General features: G+C 32.9%; 3 protein-coding genes and 1 pseudogene across 4 annotated transcripts; 2 read left to right on the top strand and 2 right to left on the bottom strand.

Annotated features, from left to right (window-relative positions):
• Positions 1 to 750: 750 nt before the first annotated feature.
• On the bottom strand, positions 751 to 1447 carry LOC143621081 (germin-like protein 9-3). Its single transcript, XM_077092607.1, has one exon. It carries the CDS (start codon positions 1440 to 1442, stop codon positions 816 to 818), a length of 627 nt encoding a protein of 208 aa, XP_076948722.1. The 5' UTR covers positions 1443 to 1447; the 3' UTR covers positions 751 to 815.
• Positions 1448 to 6126: 4679 nt separating this feature from the next.
• LOC143621080 (protein HEADING DATE 3B-like) lies at positions 6127 to 7416 on the top strand. Its single transcript, XM_077092606.1, has one exon. The coding sequence runs from the start codon at positions 6700 to 6702 to the stop codon at positions 7399 to 7401; it is 702 nt and encodes a 233-aa protein (XP_076948721.1). The 5' UTR covers positions 6127 to 6699; the 3' UTR covers positions 7402 to 7416.
• A 368-nt stretch (positions 7417 to 7784) lies between these two features.
• Positions 7785 to 9874, bottom strand: LOC143621079 (putative 2-oxoglutarate-dependent dioxygenase AOP1). Its single transcript, XM_077092605.1, has 3 exons — positions 9457 to 9874; positions 8657 to 8978; positions 7785 to 8178 (listed from the first exon to the last, which is right to left on the bottom strand). The coding sequence occupies exons 1-3, from the start codon at positions 9807 to 9809 to the stop codon at positions 7933 to 7935; spliced, it is 921 nt and encodes a 306-aa protein (XP_076948720.1). The 5' UTR covers positions 9810 to 9874; the 3' UTR covers positions 7785 to 7932.
• A 7450-nt stretch (positions 9875 to 17324) lies between these two features.
• Positions 17325 to 23121, top strand: LOC143621167 (elongation factor G-1, mitochondrial-like; annotated as a pseudogene). The gene is made up of 16 exons (XR_013151466.1): positions 17325 to 17715; positions 19642 to 19863; positions 19954 to 20075; positions 20160 to 20310; positions 20412 to 20483; positions 20672 to 20767; positions 20860 to 20948; positions 21040 to 21106; positions 21181 to 21234; positions 21305 to 21475; positions 21571 to 21962; positions 22042 to 22162; positions 22335 to 22435; positions 22531 to 22591; positions 22719 to 22772; positions 22841 to 23121. The product of XR_013151466.1 is annotated as an elongation factor G-1, mitochondrial-like (transcript).
• Positions 23122 to 24608: the final 1487 nt, after the last annotated feature.

The following is a 24608-nucleotide window of genomic DNA, read 5'->3' as shown; positions in this document are numbered from 1 at the left end:
TATATTACTAACTTTAATGCATGTTTAATGTGACGAATAATTTTATGCTGAATGAAGTACCCTATAGGACAGTGCCAATTTTGTGATCCAAAATGCCCTCCAAATGAAGCAATTTACTTCTATCGATACCCAAATAACAAATCATTGAAATCGAGTATCTGGTGATCTATATTATCCAACTTTAACCAAAAAAGGTGGCACAAATCCATCAGGCCCCGCACCAGGCCAAAAAATCAGGTTAAGGTTAGCCTGAACACAAGCTACCAATTCCTCACAATTATGTAACTCCAATTTATGTTGAGTTGTGCGAGAATTACACTTCCATCTTCAAATCCATCGGACCATCTATAAACATTATTTTCATTTCTATAACAATCCTTGACCGCTGCATCTTTTTTTGTCTATCCAGAACAATGTTTTATCTCCCATTAGGCGTGATGCACTTTTAGTTACCTTTCAAAAATAAAAAATAAAAGTGAAAAAAAAACCCCATAATAGATAGCATAAGAAAATGTGTGTGTTTATCAAACACATGGAAATTAGAAAGATGCTCACAAATTAATATCAGGAAAAACAAAAAGAAAACTCATTGGCTTGAATGTTACTCATATACTAGTTGATAAACTACTTGGGCCAATAACAACTGATGGGCTTCTGTTGGGCCGAAAACATTGGGCTGAAATTAACTCATTTTGTTATTATTAATTGGTTATCAAAATATTAACTTTGTGGTACAAACCACCAATTTTATTCTACATCATTCAAGTCACACCATCAAGACCACAAACACATACAAATGGGATATGATCAAACACCTAATGCTTGAGTCCTAGCTCGATTTTCTGAACAGTTGGAACGTCGGTTTTAAACGACATTGCTAGCACATTTTCATCAATACCGGTGATGAAAACCGACTTTGGCACCGAAAGCAAGCCTGCATTCGCACTTCCAAAAGCTGAAAGCGCAATCGCAGATTCATTGTGGTTCCTATTATACTGAAAATGAACAAGTCCTTTTGGGAACACAAACATGTCACCCTCTTGAAGTGTTTGGTTATACAATACGTTTGCGGTATCAACAAATCCAACTTCAAGTGTACCCAATATCACCAGCAATAGTTCAGCCGCACGAGGGTGAGTATGCGGTGGGTTCACACCGGCTGGTGGGAACTGGAGGACCGCATACGACACACTTTGACCGTATAGTGCTGGAAACTGGGACATGGAAGCTTTGAGGACCGTGAAATTTTTAGGGTCTTCGTTGTAGAATCCACTGAGTCCGTCATAGGTGAAAAAACTAGCATCCAAAGTCGAGTTGATCGGCCTGATGAAGTCGTACAAGACGTCAGGGTCATTAGCTTGTGTTGTTGATGAAATGGCTAGAATTAAGAGTAGTGGTAGAAGTAACATAGGAGTTGTAGAGGAACTTATAGTTATAGCCATTTTGTATTATTAATTTGTTTTAGTACTTGTTGGTGTTTGAGTAATGAGTTTATATATAGATATTATCATATTAGACAACTACAATGACTTTGTAATTTATGTTTAAGTTGTAATTAATATGATATTGTCAAAGAACAAGAAAAAGCGGATATACTAAACTTATGATTTGTTTAACCGGTGAAAACAATATATGTGACAGCATGCATACACGTTTGAGATTTCGATGATTAGTTGATTAGAACATATACCTTCCAAAAATGGTTTTAAAGAAACTAACGACATAAAAACAACCTTAGATGCCGCCCGTGGCTGAGGTGGACCATCGTAAAGGAAGGACTTCCTTGGAGGTGTTTGTTCACTAAGCCACGGAGGTGCCACTATTGCATGGGTCTGACTAACATGGATAATGTTAAACTAGTCTAACAGCAACTTAGATTGAAGACTCCTAATATAATGTTGGAAAATATTTAATATAATAATAATTAGTTTATTATTATAGATAAGGTAGTCTTATCTTTAATCCTAGCTGTATTTGGTTTCAAATTATGTATTTGAAATATGTTCAATGTGGTAGTTATTAGGGTATGTTTGGTTGGAGGTAATGGAATGAAGGGGGAATGGAATGGGAGAAGGAATGGAATGAACAAGGGAATGAAATGGATCATTACCATTCATTTGTCTTGTTTGGTTAACCTATGGGAATGAAATGAATCATTAGTTAATGTTATTTGGTATCCAAAAAAAATTATAGAAATGAAATATATATATAATAAAAACACTTTTTTCTCAGAGTAAGTTATTTTACAAAAAAAAATGGTGGTGGCGACGGTGGTGGTAGTGGCGGTCAGGCGTCAAGGGCGGTGGTTATGGTGGTGGTGGTGGTAGTGGGAGGGGTGGCGGTGGTCAAGCGATGGTAGCATTGGTAGTGATGGCGATGGTAGGGTGGTGGCGACGGTGGTTGAGGTCAGGAGGTGGTGGCGGTGGTCAAGCGATGGTAGCATTGGTAGTGATGGCGATGGTAGGGTGGTGGCGATGGTGGTTGAGGTTAGGTGGTGGTGGCGGTAATAGTCAGGCGGCGACGGTGACAATGGTTGCGGTGGTTACGGTGGAAATGGTAGTGGTGGTTACGGTGACAATGGTGGCGGTGGTAGCGCTAATGGTAAGGTGGTGGTGGCGACGACGGTGGTGGTGACGACGGTGGTGGTGGCGTCAGAGGTGGTGGTGGAGGTGGTGGTGGATACGGCGAAGGTGGCGGCAGGTGGTGGTGGCTATGGTAGTGGTGGTGGTTGATGTTGTTAAGAAAGTATGGTGAATGAGGAATGGAATGAAAAAAGAAGAAGGGGGGTGGAAAGGAATGGTTTTGATGGAATGAGATTCCATGTGTAATGGATGATTCTATTCCATTAAGCAACCAAACACTATATTTTTCATTCCCAAGCAATGAATCATTTTATTCCCTCTATGATTACTGCATACCAAACGCTATCTTATTAAGTTTTTCTCGTTAGTTATTTCCTTAATAAAAGTTTGTGTTCTTGATTCACTTGCCTAAAGATTAACAGATAGTTCATACTGACTGTTTAACCATTGACAGTTGTAACTTAATTTTTGTTGTTTGTATGTAGAGCAATCTCACTCATATGATCATTATAGATTTCCATCCAATTTCGCTAATAATGCATGTTTATATTCCTTGTTTTGGTCACATTTTCACTCATAATTATCATGTGAGCGAAACTGAGTGGAAAATTAAGTGTGAATATACGATGCCTATATATATGAGTGCAATTGTTCTTGATCAACAAATTAAAGATAACGTTCAAAGTATCATTGGTTACATTGTTCATATAGACTTATCAGATGAGTTATGTTAATTTGAATTATATCGCAAATACCATAAAAAACCAATATAATTTATTTATTTTTTTCATAAAAAAGTCTATTAACGATATTTTGTACGTAAAAACCAAAATACTTTATATTTTCTTTTTCCGTAAAAGCCCTTAACAATATTTTGCAAATATAAATCAACACATGTTTTTTTTCTATTATAAGTCACTAAACATATGCTAAATTTGAGAAAAGAATAATATCACTTAATTGTGATTGGTAGATATCATATAAACATTATTTTTTAAATTACATTCTATTAGTGACAAAGTATCATTTGCTCGTAACTTTCTAGCAATTACCATTTTATATGTTTTCTTATTATATGTTGATTACGTCATTTATGATCAAGTATTAAATTTTAATATTCTTTTTTTGAAAGATTATTTGTTATTGTCAACTTATTGGATCAAAATGAAAAGAAATACATATTATTTGTTATACTAACTTGCTAAGGTATGCCGTTGCAAATTTAACGACCGATTTGCAACTGAAATCACATCTGATCGCAAAGCGGAGCAAAGTTTGCGACGTTTAAATTTGGTAGCAAAAATTTTTTTTTTTTTGAAAAATAAGTATACTAAAACTAAATAATAAAACTCGGTCGCAAAGCAGTTGCAAAAAAAAAACTAGAAATTTAATAAATGGAATTTGAACTTTGTTGCAAGCCAGTCGCAAAATTTACAGATAAATAACATAATGATTGTTTATGCTTTAATAAAATCATGTGTCCTCTAGAGGCCTGAAAAAAGTAGTATGCTGACTTACTAATTCTTTGATAACGTAAGATAATATAAATAATCTTCTAAGTAACTCTATTAGAAATTATAAATGCAATTTAAGTTAAATATTTTAAGGTCTGATTTCATGTTAATGTGATCATCACCAACAGTAGAACTCATCTCTTAGCTGAATAATTTAATTAAAACTCTTCCCATGCCAATTATCATTTTCGCAACCGGGACCAGTCTCGTGTCATTATCATTTATCTTAATAATTCGAATACCAATATGTACAAAACAAACATCCAAATCCTCAAGATTTGTTACTAGATTACAAAACTAACAAACACTTTAAACATCCTTCAACAGGAAAACCGATTCATCACACCCCACAAAATGATTTAATGTGGCAGTATTCGAACTCGAAGCTTGAGTCGTTGTCATAGAAGTCAAGATATCCAAATTGATCAAATGATTAATATTTTCTTACATGTTCATCATAAACTAGCTCTTCTGGTACTTTTATGATCATTTTGGGATATGTCAATAATCCTATTAATATTATACATAAATTAAACGCGATATGAGTACATATTTATCGATATAAATATTAGAGAACATATTATTATGCTTTGTTTGTTACTATATTATAGCTTTGTTTGAGAAATGTTATTTGATTAGCTCTTTGTGTTCCTTGTTTTTCGATAATTGTACGAATGTATGGTACCACTTGTGCCTCTAGAGAGAGAGTAGATCGAGAAGACTTAGTCGCACTTAATCTCTATATATAACCACAAATCACCTCAAAACATGTAAATTGTTTGAATTCAATCTCTATGATCGTGATGTGATCTCTCCCCACCTATTTCTCCATTTTTAACTCTCTACGGATCATAATTATGGTTTCTTCATCAATCTATGCCGTGTTCTTTGCTATATAAGTATATATCACCGAATATTTCACTGAGGTGTCGGATTTTGGTTCTTCGATTCAACCAAGATATTAAGAATTCATATTACTAGTTTGATCGATTAATGTGAAATACTCGAGATAGTGATATTAGTGGGAAACATGAAAGATGATCAAGGGAAGAAAATGGATCCTTTGTTCCCTAGGCTTCATATTAGTGATGCGGATAAAGGAGGTCCAAGAACACCTCCAAGGAATAAAATGGCTATTTCTCAACAGTTTAATGTACCTAATTCGCAAAGGTGTATTTCTGGATCTGTATCACCGGTGTTACCGCTTACTACCAACAATGGAAGTCGTTTGGTTCCTTCAACATCTTCTTATCATGTGAGTTTAGCTTTTATTTTACATTACCAATATAAGTTGTGTTATTACTAAAAATTTAAATAAATAGTTACTATAAGAGTGGGATCAAGCATGATTGTGTTTAATCAATGTTGTATAGGATGCAAACTATAAAAGAAGTACGATCTCGACTTTTGGGCGGTCGTGTGGATCAACAAGATTGGCTACAAGGCTTGATTCGTATCACTCGAGTGGTATTAATTTGAATATCTCGTTAACAACAGTTAAACAGACAATAGAAACGACTAACTGTCAAACATTATGCAACACGGGACATCCAAAGCCTCAAGACTTCAGAACTACAAGGAACAATAATACTATAGTCAAGAAGCTAGAATTTGATGATGATTACATGGTTCCAAATTTTACATTTGAGAATGGTCAATGTAATACAAAGAGAGGGAGTTTCCCAAATTTAAGCACGAATGTTTATCAAAAACAGCTGAAACTAACCGATAAAGAAACAACGACCCATGATATAAGTACTACAACGTATAAAGAAATTACTAGAGAACCCATGACATGTCGGTTTTCAGAAGTGTTAAATGAAGACGTTTCTCCTTCGATAAAGAGAAGTGTCTTGATAGACGAACAAATGTTATGTGATCCCGGTATTAGGTTGCCACTTAAGAGAAAAAATTTTCAGGACAACATGGTTTACAAAGATGGTACAAAAAAGATATGGACCTTGTTGGGAGATAATAAGAAAATTGATAGAAATACTCATAAAGCTCTTACTCTTACTCCTAATAACAAATATGAAGAAGATCATGATTCTTTACATTTAGGAGACGCCGAGAAGATTAGTGATGGAGTAGAGACGGATTTTCTTTCAGAATTTAATATAAACCCCGGGGAAGTTTCACAAATTATCGGTCGAGAACAATATTGCATGGCAAGAAGAACAATTATTCAGTAAGTATCTATAATTTGTTATGGTGTGAGGATTTCATTAGTTAGAATGTGATTAATGGATAAACGAATATGATTTTACTACATCATATTATACAAATAATTATTTGAACCCAGAACCAGTTTTAGTAAAACTGATTCTGAGGTCATAGTGTGTAAGCAAATTTACAAAGTGTTCATGATTTGTTTCATTTGCTATGATATTTCAGGCAACAAAGAGTTTTCCAGTCACAACTCTTCGAGTTACATCGACTAATCAAGGTATGTCACGTGGCATTTACGTGAATACAATGCTATAATTGAATCGTTTCTTATAATATGAGGTTTAAACTGACAGGTACAGAAAATACTAGCAGAATCACCCGATCTTTTGATTGAAGACGGCTTTTACAAACTAAAGAAGTCGCCATCTGAAGACATGTTTCCACATCTTAATCATCCAAAAGGAAACAATGATATTGAGAAAATATACAACCCAAATTTAATAGACCTCCCACCACCACCGCCCCCACCACCACCACCAACCAATAATGGCAAACAACCACCATGGTGCTTCCTTCCACAACCTCCCCTAGGAAACCAATGGTTGGTGCCAGTAAGGTCACCGTCAGAGGGGCTTGTTTATAAGCCCCTTGCTGGACCTTCTCCACCACCTGTTGGTCTCATGCCGCCAGTATACGGCATGAGTCTGACGCCCTCTAATGCTGACTTCCTCACCTGCGGTTATAACATTCTGACATCTTACCAACAAGGAATAAGTGTATTTCCAAGCACTTCACTATTAACATCGTATGGATTTCCGGCCATAACAAAACAAATATGTTCTCCAATGCTTGACGATAGTTTAAATTATAACAAAATTAATAAAACCGCATGTAATATGGACAGTGATTTGCAGGGAAGTAGTGGAAGCACATCTAACGAAAGGAAAAAAGATGAGCTTCCTCTTTTTCCAACAACACCTATGGTTCAAAATTCGGATAATCAATGTCCAGAAGAAAAAGGATCTGATGAACGGATAAAAGTGATCAAAGTTGTACCGCATAATCCCAAATTGGCATCCGAATCAGCTGCTCGTATATTCCAGTTCATACAAGAGGAAAGGAAATATAATGAATAGGGATGTAATTATAAATTTATAAATTATTAGTGTTTTTTTTTTGTTAATAAGAGTCTCTTTGAATTAATAATGCATGAAATTAATATAAGGTAGATTTTATTTTTAATTATCATAGTAACGCTATATATGTTGTGTTTTCTTGACTAAGGTTCCAAATTCGTTGAACTATATAGTGTGATTTATGATGGTGTGTGTATAATATAATCTAAGACAATAAATTAATCTTTTTAATAACTTTCTTCAAAGAAATCATCAATTCAACATAGATATAATAAGAATTCAAGGTCTGACTCTATCTCAATGTGGTCATCACTAACACTAGAACTCAATTTCTGAGTTGAATGATTCAATTAAAGATCTTCCCATGTCAATTATCATATTCACAAAACATTGATAATGTACCGGGACCGGTCTAATGTCATTATCATTTATCTTAATAATTTAAACATCAATTTTGTACAAACAAACATCCAAATCCACAAGATTTATTACTAGATTACATAGCTACCAAGCAATAGGAAAACCGATTTATCACACCCCACAAAATGATTTAATGTGGCAGTATTCTTGCTCAAACTGTGAGTCTTTGTCATAGAAGTCAAGATATCCATAATGATCAAATGATTTATATTTTCTTAAATGTTCATCATCAACTAGCTCGTCTGGTACTGTTATGATCCCCTTGTGGTATGTAAATAACCCTATTGAATATCTATACTCGTGCCCTTCCATGACTACTCGATGATAAGGAGAGTGAATTCGGTCGTTACTCCATGCCTGTTTACATAAATTTAACGCGGTATAAGTACATTTTTATCAATATTTTTATCATAGATAATATACTATTAGATATTATTTATTACCATATAATATTTGATAAATATTAATTTATTAGGTTTTCATTTGTAATTATCCTGATATACTCGTAAGGCGTATATGTTATTGATCAAGTATATATATATAGAAGTTTAATATATGATAGTTCCAAAGAAAACATAATCAAATAATATATTCTTAGTTTTCATCGACTAAGGGGCTGTTTGGTTCATTCAGATCTGAATGAGTTATATCTGAATGAGACTCTCTGTTCCAATTAGCAACAACAATAAGTCTGAATAATTCAGACATAATTTTAACCAATCAAATGTTTTTCTGTTTGGAACTAAACAGTCTGAAATTTTAATGAATCAGATGTAAACAAACAGCCTCTAATTCTTTGATCACATAGGGCTGGACATATAGTATTAATTCTTACCTTGAATGCATCACCTGCCATGACCAAAAAAGAGTAAGGAGGGTATTCAACAGGAATCCATTTGTTGTCCTTAGTTTTAACCTCTAATCCTTTAACTTGATTTTGGCTGAGTATAGATATGAAGGACTTGTCTGTGTGAGATATGGAACCAATTTTAGTCTCCTTAACGGTTGGCGGTCGGTATTTCATTACTCTAAGAAGATATGCCACAGATTCATTGTAGGATTCATGATACTTCTGGACTCCATAGCTTTCAAACACTATCTTCCTCACTGTTTCTTCGATTTCGGAAACTAGTTTTGCATAGGATTGAATAATGTTACTGTTGAGAGAACCAAAACAAAGGATTAGTATCTACTAAAATGGAGAATTAATTTTAACTTCATTCATTAAAATCAAATTTATTGTGTTTTTTTTTTCTTTTCTTTTTTTTTTAAACATGAAAATAACTAAAACCCTAAAACAATTGAGAAAACTTTTGAGATTATTTTAATGTACTAAAAACTAATGAACTTTGACATGGAATCTATATATATTGTATATGACGGCAACATGTCGTCGCAATAGGTAACAAATGGTCCAAAAGTTCTGAAAAAAATACATAGAGAATTAGAGACAACATGCCGTCGCTACATGGATAAGCTATGTCGAAGACATGCTGTCATTGCTATATATAGGGTCAATGTATCATAAAAATTGTAAAAATAATTAAAAAATTTCTTGTAATTAGATTTTTTTAATATATTAAACATTTCAACACTAAAGTAATATATATAATAAGTGACATATAACTAAATTACCAAAAGTTGTCATTCCCAGAGGGCCACATGGCATTTGTGAAGCTATTAACTCCATGAACACTTGTAGCATTCTCAATTCCAAGGCTTTCTAAGAGTGGAAGAAAAGGGATTTGGCCTACATATCCATGGTATGCTTTAGTTGAAGTGTTTTTTACTTTTGTTTCGGTTGGAAGGTCAAACAGGTTTTTTAAGGAATCAAATATTTCCTTATTGACTTCTTCAGTTATCCCATCACAAACAACCAAAAAGCAACCATACTCTTCAAGTGCATGCCTCACTTCATTGCTTGTTGTGTTTTGCTTCATATCTACCATGTTAATCACAGGAATCTTAGGTTGTATAAATATGCCCATAATTTGTGTGTGTTAGAGAGAAAGAATCTAAGGGAAGATTTGTTTTAGGTAATGTTTGTGAATTTGTGATACAAGAAGAGAAGAGTTAAGGGTATATATATATAACAAAAAAAGACGTGGTTGACAAAGGAGGTTTTGTTATTTTTATTATTATAAGTTATAACTTTGATAATGTTTTGTTTTTTTTTTGTTTAAATTTATTTTATTATTATTAATTGTTTTCAAAATTTGTTGATTATTGAATAATACAATGTTTCTTGTTGTGTCACACTCTTGCTGATCTAATGACTATAGCTACATTTCAACCACCACTAGCTACACAATTGTAATATGTAAATTTATTGCAAACTTGTAACCCTAAAAAACTCTACTTCATATTAAAACTTTTGCATTGATGTATGAGGATGTGCAAACTATTATTTTTGTTCGTCTTTCGCGAGTTTGATCTATCATTCAAGTTGATCCGAATCTCCGGTGTTTGTCCAACCATTTGATTTCCGAGTTATTCGGTTTGAGTTTATATATAGATTTAGTGTTAACTTTTTTGAGCGGCAACTTTCATTAACGAAATGAAAAAAATACTAGTGAAGAGCTAGGGTCTACGAACAAACAAAACATTAGAAATTAAAATTACATCAATCTTGCTAAATTAATGACTTAAAAGACGGCCTATTTTTTATCCAAAGAAAGGACAAATACTTGATGTTCTTCGTTCTTTTAGTAACCACTACAACCTTATTATATATAAAAATAATAATAACCTCGTTTCTCGAATTCCAAATGCTCCGGACCCGTCATACATTGATACCTTGAAACACTTTCTTCTGTGAGTTGCAAACATAAGCCGAGTTGTGTAAAGTGAGAATATCTTGAACCAAAAAAGCGAAAATGAGGAAAATTTTGCACCGAGAGCTAATAGCATACCACACTTGATTTACATACAACACTTTCCGAATCCAAGGGAGTGTACTATCAAGTATCAACTAAGATTAATATATTGTATGGTTGGTGGAAGATAATGGTATAGATAACGTGAAGCCACAAAACATAACAAAACATAAGTTTAGATACGGGATAACTAATGTAACTTTTTTTCTAAACTTTTAGTTTGGTTTTATTATTAGTTGATAACTTTTTTCTAGACTTATAATTCAGTTTTATTATTAGTTGATAATCATCAGACGTTGATAATCAAGTCCCATCAGTATCATATAACAAAACTCTTTCTTGGTATGCAAAAAAAAAGGTTTTGGCATAACACGTACCTATAAATTTTTCTTTCTAGATCCGCCACTGACTCTGTGATAATTAATAATTTTGGTCATTTGTCTACATAATATGCTTTATTATTTATTGTCATCGATTTAAAAAAATCCAAAAGTTATTGTTGACTTCGATAAATCATTATATTTTGTGTATGCCACGTTTTTGGCTGCTGACCCTTCCCTTGTAACTAGTTAACAGTCACGGGTCATGTAGAAATTTTTGAAGCTACGAAAACGAAGTGCATTTGACTTAAGTTGTTATTTAAAATATTTATAATTTTATATGAATAATTTTGATGGATTCAAAAGTGACTTTTCGGATTTTTGATTAAACATGTAATGAAAAGGTCAAATCTTTGTGAATCACGAAATTGTACAAAAATCATAAAATTATGTTGTATTTATAAGTATATAAATACGTTCAAATTAACAACAAATATTTTTTTTTGTCTTGAATTTTTATATAAAAGATACTTTTCTATCAACTTTCGTCTAAGCACGTCAAATATGTCAAATAATATTTTTTATTGTAACCAAAAGTTTATAAAAATAAAATTTTCATGTATTTATAAGCATACAAAGTTTGTATTGTAATTTTGGGCTATTGGATTTAATTAATTAGTTTTAACTTTGACTTATTAGTGGCGATTAATTCAACTTAAAAAACATTTACAAATAGTCCTAACTATAACTGTAATATTTTTCTCCAACGATATCCCAGAATAATTAAAAGTTAGTCACTTCAGCTTTTTTTTAATGACGTTGAATGCTTATATGGCAAAAATGTGTCTCTTACTAAAAATTAAGAGGGATTTATAATAAATCTGGCCTACATTTCTAATGAACATTCAATTGAAGCTCTAAAAAATTAACGGAGTTAACTTTTAGTTAACCTGATCTATATTTCTAATGAACACCCAATTTACAATAACAACCACACGTTTTTGCCACATATGGAGTCCATGTCATAAAAAAAACTAACACAGTTAACTTTCAATTATTGTAGGATCACTGAAGAAAAATACATTCAAAGTTAGTAATAGTCGTAAACATTTCACGTGTTGAGATTAATTCCGGCTAATAGGTTAAAGCTGGATTATTAAAATTATTGATACACCGTAAAATAACTAAAATTATATTATATGACAATGGCTTTTGAAAAAAAATGAGTTGAAACTTGAAAGGCATGTGTTATTGAGGAGTCCACAAAGCCAAAAGAAAATCTATATGAGGGTTCTAGCCAATATTGGACGATACAGTATCTAATTTAGGTATATATCGTTGTCACTTTTTAAGTAAAATACAAAATTACCTTAAATGCATCACCTACAAATAACATCACCAAAAAAGATAAAGGATGGTATTTCATAGGAATCATTTGTTGCATGCCCTTTATTTCAAGTTTTAATCTCTAATCATTTCACTCGATTTTGGCCGAGTATAGTATGAATTAGGACTTGCCTGTGTGAGATACGGAACCCATATATATTACTATATTAGTCTCTTTAAGGCAGAGCCAATCCATAGAGTGTGCCAGGTGGATGTCTGGACAATACCCTACGGGCTCAGAAGAAAATAAAGAAAAAAAATTAAAACGATTTAACTGATTGGTAGTAGTTTTCGTGATAAAATTTTAAGTTAAACGTGAGTTTTTGTTAAAACACTCATGCGGTGTTTTTTTACTTTTGTTTTCATGGGAAGATCAAACATATGATTTTTAAGGAATCAAATATTTCCTTTATTGACTTCTTCGGTCCTCCCATCACAACACAAGTAACCATTTACTCTTCAAGTGCGTGCCTCACTTCATTGCTTGCTTCATGTCTACTATGTTAATATAGATGCCCACAAGCTGAGACCAAGCTTGACTAAGAGCGTGTTTTGGGATTGAATTTAAAAACAACTTATTTACTAATTGTTTTTTTTTAAATCCAATAAGTTATTTAGATCTCAAACCCAAACATGGCCTAAGCTCAAGCTTGGCTCGTTTAACTTACATAAAGCTCGAGTTCGGCTTGTTTTGAGTTTTATTTTCAAAGCTCGAGCTCGGCTATTGACTAGGTTTTCAAGCTCGAGCTTGGGCCGTTCACTGTTTATAAATTATTTTTATATATTTATAATTATACACACACACACACATTTCAGTTATAATTTTATACATAATAAAATATATATTATTTAGTTATTTTTCTCATAACTTTATATATATAATAAAAGTTATATAAGTAAGGGTTTGGATCAAATACAAATAAATTTTATTGTGAAAGTGTACAAATAACTAGAGTAATTATTATTACACTATAATTTTTGAACTAAAATTATTATTATTACATTATGTTATTTTATATTATATAATTACTCTAGTTCAAAACTTTAGTTACTCAAGTTATTTATATGTTTAGTATGCTACTTTTTTTGTACCGTACATCACCCCTATAAGTAATAAAACTCGTTTAGGCTCATGAGCCGGCTCGAGTTCAATAAGTGAAGCTCGGGATTGAAGTTGTTTAAGCTCGGCTCAATCTAGTTTTTACACAAGCCTTGAATAACTCGCGAGCGGCTTAGCTCATTTGTACCTATACGTGTTAATCACATGAATATTTGGTTGTGTAACAAAACCTATAATTTGAGAGAATCTAATGTTAATCATGGGAAGACTTGTTTTCAGGTGATGTTTGTTTATTTCCTGAAGTCGTTGCAAAATAAGATCGAGAAGGATGCATATAAAAACAAAGACGTGGTTGACGAGGGAGGTTGTATTATTCTACCTTCGATAATGTTATATATTTCAATTTATTCTATTATATAAAATAACAAAATTTCAAAGTGTTTTGATGATTGATACATTGTTTCTTGTCGTGCCACTCTCTTGCTGACCTTATGATACCTACATTTCAACCACCACTCCTAGAGGGGAAAAAATATGTGAGCTTCAATCGTAACGAAGGAACATGAACAATTTTATTTTTTTAAAGAACGAACACTTATAAGAATTTTCGTTTCGTTAGCTATTCTTGAACAACCGTTCGTTTGTTTGATAAAAACTTAATTAATTCATGAAAATGAACAAGGCGTTGTTCAGTTGGGATCGGTTTGTTTACAGCCCTATCGAAGTACCGAGCAGTGATGCCATATGTAGTTAATCGGAGATGATACGGCTACTCAAACCGACTATGGATGAAGTGTTTGCCCGAGACCTTTCTACACGTAGCTAATTTTTTATTTAATTTTTTAATAATTAATAATTTTAATTTACATCTTAGTTTTTGTTAATTACTATTATGTTTATTTAACTAAAATTTAAAATATAATAGTAAATATATAAGCAAATAAACAAAATATGAAAATAGCATTTTTAAAACTTAATAAAAATAATGGTAACTTTTTTTATTAATTGCAAAAAAATATGAAAATTAAATAACAAAAATTGTCATTAAGATTATTAGGTTATCGTTGGGTAATTTATCTGTGATTCCTGTCGGTAATCAAATTACTCATGATAATAATTTTGACGGGGTATATCCACTCACACGGATTCTTGTTAGTAAACCAGTTCATCGTCAATTGTCTTAGATGGAACTATCATGTATTCATTAGTCTTGCGCAACAACTGGCTGGAAGTAGACTCACGTTCCTCTGTATCTCCTGCAAGCAACAGTAATAGTTGAATAAGATTAAATTGAATAAGATTTTACGTCAAATGTAAATTGTAAATGTATATGTGATCTTACTTGCAAGCGAAATAGTTCTTACTAAAAAGAAATTAAATAAAACACCTTGGTAATTTAATTTTTTTACTGGTGTCTCTATACAATAACACTAGTTAATTAGTTATGAAAATTTAATAGCTAAAGAAGGTTCTTTGTTATTCGACTATCTAATACGACTTATTATTTATAGCTATTTAATAGTGTCTTTTAGGTTTGATTTATATTTTTATTTTTCTCAAAGGTTGTTGACTTCTATAATCATAATATTTTTTGTATAATAGTATTTGTATGCCACGTTTTTGCTGACTTCCATTTTAACTAACTTAACGACCATATATAATAGATTCAATAGAAGCAACAATTACGGAAGTGCATTTGACTTTGAGTTTTAGATATTTATTTCTAAACATTTATTATAATTTTCTCTCATAAATTTTGATGGATTCATAACTCATAAGTGATTTTTCATTTTTCAAATTTTTGATTAAATATATAATAAGAAGGTCAAATCTTTGTATAACTTAACTATATGAGATACCTTTGAGACGATAAATATTTTTTTAAGAAATTTATGTTAGAACTAGTTTTTATCCTCCCGTATTACGGGAGTTGTTTAATATTGTTTGTTCTAATATTTATTTATTTTTTTTAATTTATATTTTTTTATTGTATGAAAGTTAATAATATATTTATGGTTTGATGATAATTTGTTTTACAAATAAATGAGATGTTATAACCCGATTTAAAAGCTATATGGTATTGATGAGACCCAAGACCCGTTTATCTTTTTTTTATTAAGAAATTGGTTTTTTAATTATAAATAATATTTATGAAAGTTAATAATATACTTATGGTTTTATGAGACCCAAGGCCCGTTTATTTCTTTTACTGTCAAATTGGTTTTTTAATTTAAATATATATATATATATATATATATATATATATATCTTTTTTAAAATAAATAAGATACTATTTTTTATTATATCCTATTTTATAGGATTTTTACATAAATAATTTGGTGAGAATAATTTTTAATTTAATGAGATGTTATAACCCATTTAAAGAATATATGGGTTTAGTAAGACTCATACCCATGAATTCGGGTCAAATGCATGAGAAGTCACCATTTAAAAATCAAGCAAATCTGGTGACTCTAAAAAAGGGGGAATCGACCACATCGCGACACGTAGGATTTTTATGTGTTCGTTTATATATATTATAGATAGTAACCAAGTTATCATCAAATTTCTAAACCTTCGGTTGATGGACTCACCTAAAAGGCAAGACAAATCATGAAGACACAAACTTTGGTTTGGATAAAGTTCGGTTAATTCTTCAATATACTTTTATGTATTTTTTTCCTTTGTGTTGGTTAAAATTTGTACGATTCTCGTGTAAAAGATGGATATAGAGATATAAAATTTGAAAATAGTAGAGGAATAAAAGATGAAAATAGAGATATAAATATAGAAACAAATGCATAAGAGATATAAATAGTCAAATAGAGCTATAATATTTGAAAAAGCATAAACATACAAGGTTCAATTTGGTTCGGCTAAAGTCGGTTAATGAAGTCATATTAACCGTAACCAAAACCGAATGTCTAGCTAATCATATTCACTAGTTTATAACCATCGGTTTTATTCAGTTATGATTAATTTGGTTAACCGTTCGATTTTTAGTTATGGTTTTGTTTTTTATCACCGTACCAAACCACGTAGTATTGGGCTTGGGCCTAACATCCAACATGAAACAAAAGTCACAAACATAGACCATAGAGGCATAGACTAGTTACAAAAAAAAAAAACAAAAAAAAAACACATAAAAAATAAAAATTGTTAATTGATTTCATAGGATTACAGTTATGTTGATAATATTTTAGCAAGTGAGTACTGTTAACTCATTATTGATGACACCTAACTAGGGAGTAAATGAGCCGAACTCAGCCCGAGATGCATAAACCGGTTTAAATCCAAAACCAATTTGGATTAAAACTGGTTTAGTTTAGTTAAAAAAAGTCAAAACCGGTCAATGTCGATTCGCGTTGAAATCGGTTTCTTGACCATGTTACGATCTGTTTCGGCTCGAGTTTTGACCGGTTTCGGTTCAGTTAACCGGTTTTGACAAAGAAAATTACCAATCGGTTCCAAACCGGTTTCTACATAATCGGTTTCGAACCGATTTGATTTTCGGGTTTGGGATGAGCGTTCCCGGTTACCAAATCGGTACCAAGTTTTTAGTTTACGTACTGGTTTTTCTCAAATTTTGCACGAAATACCGATACTGAACCAAACATTTCGATATCGGTACCTGTCGGGATCAAGATTTTCGGAATCGATACCGGTAGCATCCTGAGCTCATCCCAATTTCGAGTCGGTTCAGTTAACCGGTTTCATTTCATAATATTTTATCATCTTAAAAAGATATTTTTATAACCCGTCATTTCATTTCATAATAATAATAATATTATTATTAAACCCAGCCGCCTTCTTCCGTCATCATCTTCTTCAATAATAATAATAAACCAGTTAGGGTTTATCAATCAATCAAAACCCTAACACCATGTCTCGATCTCGATCCTCCACAACACGTCTCCTCTACACTCTCCGTTCATCACTCAATCCATCACCGGCCACCGCACTCCTGCAGCTGCACCGCCGTTACGCCGCGGCGCCAAACGTGAGAGTGAAGGATGATAAGGATCCGTGGTGGAAGGAATCGATGGATAGAGTACGGAACATCGGGATATCGGCGCATATTGATTCCGGGAAGACGACGTTGACGGAGAGAGTGTTGTATTACACCGGAAGGATTCATGAGGTTAGAGGAAAAGATGGCGTTGGTGCGAAGATGGATTCGATGGAGCTGGAACGGGAGAAAGGGATTACGATACAGTCCGCCGCAACTTATTGCACCTGGAAGGATTATCAGGTGATTATTATTTCATTTCCACATTGTGTTAGTTTTATAGATCATTAATATTAGTTGTTTTGTAATTGGATTAGCTTAGCTCACACTTACCGGTCGATTTAGGATCTAGTTCGATATTTCGTTGGATAAATTGATTGGGCCGATAATTACATAGAAATTCATTTGATTGATTTAAGTTCATACAATTCGCTGTAGCTTCATTGATGTTACCTACCAAATGAAAGGCCTGTTCGGACCGATGATTACGTTGAAACCGATTATGTAATATCGGTTTTTGGTTTATTCGGTTAGTTTGTTTTTGGTTTGGTTAGTAATCAAAATTGAATTTGGGCTATAATTTTTTGCTTAGAAATACATGAAATGGATGCATAAATAAATGAAATGAAGGTATATAGAATTAAAATGAATTAATTGTTTTGGCCGAAACCGACTCGAATAGAATAGAATTTTTGAATTGGAATGTGAGAAAGGGATAATGATCCCGTACGCGGCTACTTATTGCACCCGGAAGGATTATCAGTGATTGTTATTTCATTTTCGCATTGTTAGTTGTTTTGAAGATTATTTTTAGTTGTTTTGTAAATGGATAATAAGCTCACCCTAACCGGTCAATTTAGGATTCCATTAATTGGGCCGACTCGTTGCATAGAAATTGATTTGATTGATTGATTGATGTTTAAGTTCATACAATTCGCTGTAGCTTCATTGATGTTACCTACCAAATGAAAGGCCTGCTCGGGCCGATGAGTACTTTGAAACCGATTATGTAGAAACTGGTTTGAAACCGTATGTTTGGAATTGGTTTGTTTCTTCACCAAAACCGGCTCCAGACCAGTTAACCTAGCCGAAACTGATTGTAACCTGGTCAAGAAACCGGTTTCAACTGGAACCGAAACCGGTCATAAACCGGTTGTGATTTTTGTTGACCAAGCCGAATCGGTTTTAAGTTTTAAACCAGTTTGTGCACCTCTATGTTGAACTATTCATGTGGCTGATAGCCTTCACAGCCCAGGCACAGCGACACAATTATAAGAGGAATCATCGCCAAAAGTTTGGGAAGTATTTAAAATAAAAGTTATTATTAATTTTGGCTGAATTTGAACCGAATATAATCAACACGAATTCAAATTTCAAACTTGAACTAATTTAAATTTTTAACGGGGGTGTAATTTGAATTCGAATCAACTCGAACTGAACCGAATCTCAATTTTGAACTCGAATTGAATCCGATTTTTAGCTTCAAACTTTCAAAGTTCGATTTTTTTTAACTCAAGTAAATCGAATTCGATTTGTTGAACACTTTACTTAAGAGGTAAAATGTTTGGTCTTTCAAAGTTTAATGGTATGCTTCATGTTTAAAAAAACTTGTCCAAACTGGCAAACCACCAAAACTGAACCATTTTGGTCAGTGCATTCGACACCAAAACCACCAAAACTGAACCACAGGTTGTAAATAGCAACAATTTTGGTCACTTCCTAACAGTTAAAAGAGTAATTTTGTATAGTCACCAACTTAAGCCCACTCTCTTTCTTATTTTCTCATCATTTGTAGAGTTACAATATAGATTTGGTAAGGTTTATAAATAATGGAAGAAAAATCAAAGAATTAGATGTTCTGGCTGTTGATATTTTCATGAAATTTAAATGTTCTGCATCTGGTACTTTATTATTAGAATAGCAGTTTTGTTGAAGTGTTTCATGGGCTGGAGTAGGTAGTTGAGATGCTGGGGATTTAGATGATGTGAGCATACGAGCAGTAAAAGTCTGATTTTGCTTTTAGAAGGCATACTTTTGTTAATTGATAAATTTTAGTTAATTTCTGATCTATGTTTTGTTTTTATGCTTTGTAGCTTCGATCACTATCATTTATTCTCTTTGCTTAACTTAACTTTGGTTTAATTTAAACAAAAACTTATATTATTACAGATTAATATAATTGACACTCCTGGTCACGTTGACTTCACAATTGAAGTCGAGAGAGCATTGCTTGTTCTAGATGGAGCAATCCTCGTTCTCTGCAGTGTTGGTGGTGTGCAAAGTCAGTCAATTACTGTTGATAGACAAATGAGACGATATGAGGTTCCTAGGGTTGCGTTTGTTAACAAACTTGATCGAATGGGAGCAGATCCATGGAGGGTTCTTAATCAGGTATAGTCTTTCATTATCATGACATCATCATAACATCATCATAACATCATCAATCAACCAATGTTAATGTTTATTTTCATGTTAATTAAGGCAAGGAAAAAGCTTAGACATCACAGTGCGGCAGTGCAAATTCCAATTGGATTGGAAGAGGATTTTCAGGGTCTTATAGATCTTGTGCAACTAAAGGCATATTTTTTTCAGGGTTCTAGCGGGTTTGTTTTCTAATCTGATAACAAACTATTAACTATATATCATCTGTAACAGAAAATTTTAATATTGTTTTCTATTTTTGACAGTGAAAAAGTTGTGACAGAAGAAATTCCATCTGATATGCAAGCAATGGTTACAGAAAAGAGGCGCGAGTTAATTGAAGCGGTTTCTGATGTTGATGATGAACTTGCTGAATTGTTTCTCAGTGATGAACCTATATCATCTGCTGATCTTGCGGTATGCTGGATTAAATATGAAGTTCACTTTTTTTTGGAACAAAAAGGTTTTACACTGATTAATATAAATGTTGTAATTATATGTGGTTTATTGTTGAACAGGCTGCTATTCGCCGGGCGACTATAGCAAGGAAATTTTTACCAGTATTTATGGGTAGTGCGTTTAAGAACAAGGTAACCATACTTTCTTTGTATATTGGCTTTTGATTATATTAATATCTTTCTACAAAAGAAAATTAATATTTTCACCATGTAAAGTAATTAAAGTAGCCTAGCATGACTGATTTAGCTAAAGTAAATTTTAAGTGTTTTTTTGACATAAGTATGAATCCGATTGTTTTCTTTTAATTTTCTTTAATTAGGGAGTACAACCGCTTCTTGATGGTGTTCTTCATTATCTCCCGTGTCCACTTGAAGTTGACAATTTTGCCCTTGACCAGTCAAAGAAAGAAGAGAAGGTATTCACTATTCAGTAATACGAAAGAATTTTTATATATTTAAATAGCCTTAATATGTGACTGACTTTTTTTCATTAATTGGAGTATTGCAGGTTAAGTTATCGGGAACGCCAGCTGGACACATGGTTGCATTAGCTTTTAAACTTGAAGAACGCCAATTTGGCCAGCTGACTTATTTGAGGTAAACATTCATTAAACACCACCTGTTAAAGTTTTATATCCGTTTATCACTCAAACCACTAATGTAGTAATGTCATTTCATTTTTATGAAGAATCTATGAAGGTGTACTCAAGAAAGGTGATTTTATAACAAACATCAACTCAGGGAAGAAAATTAAAGTTAGTATCACTGTTTTAGATCTTAAATTTAGTTTGCATGGTTGATTTATCGTTCAACGTAAAATATGTCACAGGTATCTAAACTAGGCCGGATGCACTCAGATTCCAGGAGGTATAGATTATTTAAAGTCAGTTCTTTCTCAATTATAGTTATGATTATTTTTATATATATATTTATCGTCTCTTCATTAATATCAGGACATCCAAGAAGCTCACGCGGGTCAAATTGTAGCAGTATTCGGTTTGGATTGTGCATCGGGAGATACTTTTACAGACGGGTCTGTTAAATACACCATGACTTCCATGAATGTCCCAGAACCCGTGGCTTCATTAGCAGTTTCACCTGTTTCAAAAGATTCTGGAAAACAAGTATGTATATCTGAATTCCAACTTTTTATCAAATTAACACTTGAGTGTGCTTAATTTTATATTTTTTGAAATTTGACATCCCTTATTTACATCAGTTCTTAAAAGCTTTAAAACGGTTTCAACGAGAGGATCCTACATTCCGTGTTGGATTGGACCCCGAGAGTGGTCAGACAATCATATCTGGAATGGGAGAGTTACATTTGGAAGTTTATGTGGAGCGCATTAAGCGGGAATATAAGGTTGATGCAACAGTTGGAAAACCGCGTGTCAACTTCAGAGAGACAATAACACAACGTGCAGAATTCGATTATCTACATAAGAAACAAAGTGGAGGTCAAGGTCAATACGGAAGGGTGTGCGGGTATATGGAACCACTTCCAGAAGGATCAGAGACCAAATTTGAATTCGACAATTTGATGATAGGACAGGCTATACCCTCCAATTTTATCCCGCATATTGAGAAAGGTTTCAAGGAAGCTGCTAATTCGTAAGCATCTGCTAATTCATTATACTGTTTCGTTAACTATATTGTATTCAAGACTGACTGATCATGTTTGCATGTGCAGGGGTTCTTTGATTGGATTCCCTGTTGAAAACATTCGCGTTGTTCTGACAGATGGTGCATCCCATGCTGTGGATTCTAGTGAACTTGCTTTCAGATTAGCTTCAATATATGCCTTTAGACAGGTATTTATTTTTTTTTTCCAATTTTCACGCCTATTTGTCAGTTAATATGGTTTTTTGGAAAATAATTTTTTCCCAAAATTGACCATTTTTACAAAGTGTTCTGTTTTATATGATTCTTCCAAATGTAAATTTAATCAAATGGAAAAATTAATTTTGTTAATTGATGAAACAGTGTTATGCAAAATGCAAACCTGTAATATTGGAACCTGTGATGTTGGTCGAACTGAAAGTGCCGACAGAGTTTCAGGGCACCGTTGCTGGGGACTTAAACAGGTAAAACAGCCTATACCTTTTTTATATTTTGGTATTTTTGTCATTTATGCACAAGTTTCTTCAACTAATATACAAATTTTTATATAATTTAACAGGAGAAAAGGTATTATCGTTGGAAACAACCAGGAAGGAGACGATTCTGTAATTAACGCTCTTGTAAGTAAACCATGCCTCGTTGTAACTTGCAACCTCATATTTCTTATTATACAAAACTATAGCTAATGAATTATGTTGGTTATCGTATAACATTCCGGATTTTTATTTTTTTATTTTTGACTTTTAGGTCCCACTTAACAATATATTTGGATACTCGACCGCTCTTCGATCCATGACATAGGTTAGTTATAAAAATTAATTGAAGCTTGATTTTTGAAGTTAATAATATTATTTATTATTATTTAACAGGGGAAGGGTGAATTCACAATGGAATACAAAGAACACTCACCTGTTTCTAATGATGTGCAAACACAATTGATCAATGCTCATAAACCCAAGAACGCCGAATAATTAATTAATCGTTGCAACAATTTTTTTTCTAGGAGATATTTGATTACTTATGTTGAGTGAGAATTGCTTGTTATTTGTTGAGACCGAAATGTGGTCAGTGATTTTGTATAAGCAAATAAATTCCTCATAGAACACATTCGATTCAGTGAGCTATTATACACACGGGTATTTATTATGGATTGACAGTGTAAAACTTTTATCTCGTTGTACGTTATAACTACTTGTTGTATTTACTTGAGTGACGGTAAATCTTGAATTACTGACATTGACACTTGTGCACGCTCGACACACAACGGCATTATTCGTATTTAAACTTGTCATTAACACACCGTTTTCGGCCAAGATGTTCCTTACAAGATAAAAGGACTTTGCAAACTAGCATTCATAGATCAACTAAAAAATGTGTAGCAAACATAAGTAGACGTAACTTGTGTTTGGATAAAACACATCGTTCAAAATCCCGAATAAATGTAATTCCTTTAACCGCTCGTAACTAGAATTTACCGCAATCTCCAATAAATAAAACTTTTTCTACACATGGAATGCATTAAGAAATACCTGAAAATTATTAAACTATTCAAATTTAGTTATTATATACGAAAAGCGAACATATACACACACCTCAAGAAAAGTAGATCCTGCGAAGTTCGCTATGGGCAGCCTTGCGCCTACAGACCGGACACTTGGCTTGAACATCAATTGCAGATCTTATGCAACCTTTACAAAACATGTGACCGCACTTGGTGGCCATCTGTTCAACTAGCGGCCTCATGCAAATCGGACACTCCAAGGTAGTCGGTGCCTGCAGTAAGAAAAATAAACCAATGAACATATGTATATGCGTGCCTATATTATGTTAGTAAAATGCATAACATCATAGAGTTGTGGTATAAATATTACCATGGAACTCCCAGTTTCTTCCGAATGCACATTGATGTCGACCCGTGGCTCTGGTGACTCAACTCTCCTTCTTACATTGCGCTGCAGGTGATTATCGTCGAGTTGCACTGCCGTTTTACAAATCACAAAACATAAGAAATTAAAATAAATTATTAAAACTGAAAATGTAGCAAGTCAGAACAAGTGTTTACGTGATTCCGAATCAATCCCTTGAGTTGTTCGAGAATCGCTAGCCTGACAAAAGACAGATACTTGTTATTTTGTTAATATATAATATAAATACTTGATACAGAGATATAATAAATAAAGGGTAAATCTTTACTAAACGGACCGCTGCAATATATGATATAAGAACAAGATCATCATCATCGATATAATACATCCCAGTTAAAACTAACAAGATTCTGAAAGATATCATATGTATCCCAGTAACCGTTGTCTTCGAGTTCATCAAAACTATCCAATCCCACCACTTCAGTTGGCCCATACCTTTGTGACTGCTCAACCCGAGCCATAGAATTAGTTGAAACTCTTTCTAGCTCATCGTTACTAACAACATCGTCGTTGAGATCCACATTTATTTGCCTTTGCTCGCGCTCCCCTTTAACAAGTAATCACAAGATCATAATAGTTTATGACATTGGTTCATGTACATTTTAATATTAACATGAGAACCTAAGAACCAATACCAATTTAAAAAAAAAAATGAGAACGTAAGAAACAATACTAACTACAATAACAATCTACATGAAACAATTAAATAACA

The sequence above is a fragment of the Bidens hawaiensis genome, unplaced genomic scaffold (assembly GCF_021521415.1).
Source record: "Bidens hawaiensis isolate Kalapana, Puna unplaced genomic scaffold, B.hawaiensis_p1.1 tig00002772_1, whole genome shotgun sequence".
Lineage (NCBI taxonomy): Eukaryota > Viridiplantae > Streptophyta > Magnoliopsida > Asterales > Asteraceae > Bidens > Bidens hawaiensis.
The sequence above is the reverse complement of the archived record's forward strand: the minus strand, read 5'-3'. Positions and strand labels throughout refer to the sequence as shown.

Bases quoted from the DNA above. Each gene is read 5' to 3' on its own strand.
- LOC143621080 (XM_077092606.1), top strand. From the start codon at position 6,700: ATGTTTCCACATCTTAATCATCCAAAAGGAAACAATGATATTGAGAAA.
- LOC143621079 (XM_077092605.1), bottom strand. From the start codon at position 9,809: ATGGGCATATTTATACAACCTAAGATTCCTGTGATTAACATGGTAGAT. The intron at 8,979-9,456 runs GTAATTTAGTTA...TTCTCTCAACAG, and splicing joins TCTGGGAATGACAACTTTTG to TAACATTATTCAATCCTATG. The intron at 8,179-8,656 runs GTAAGAATTAAT...TTATGTAAACAG, and splicing joins TGGCAGGTGATGCATTCAAG to GCATGGAGTAACGACCGAAT.
- LOC143621081 (XM_077092607.1), bottom strand. From the start codon at position 1,442: ATGGCTATAACTATAAGTTCCTCTACAACTCCTATGTTACTTCTACCA.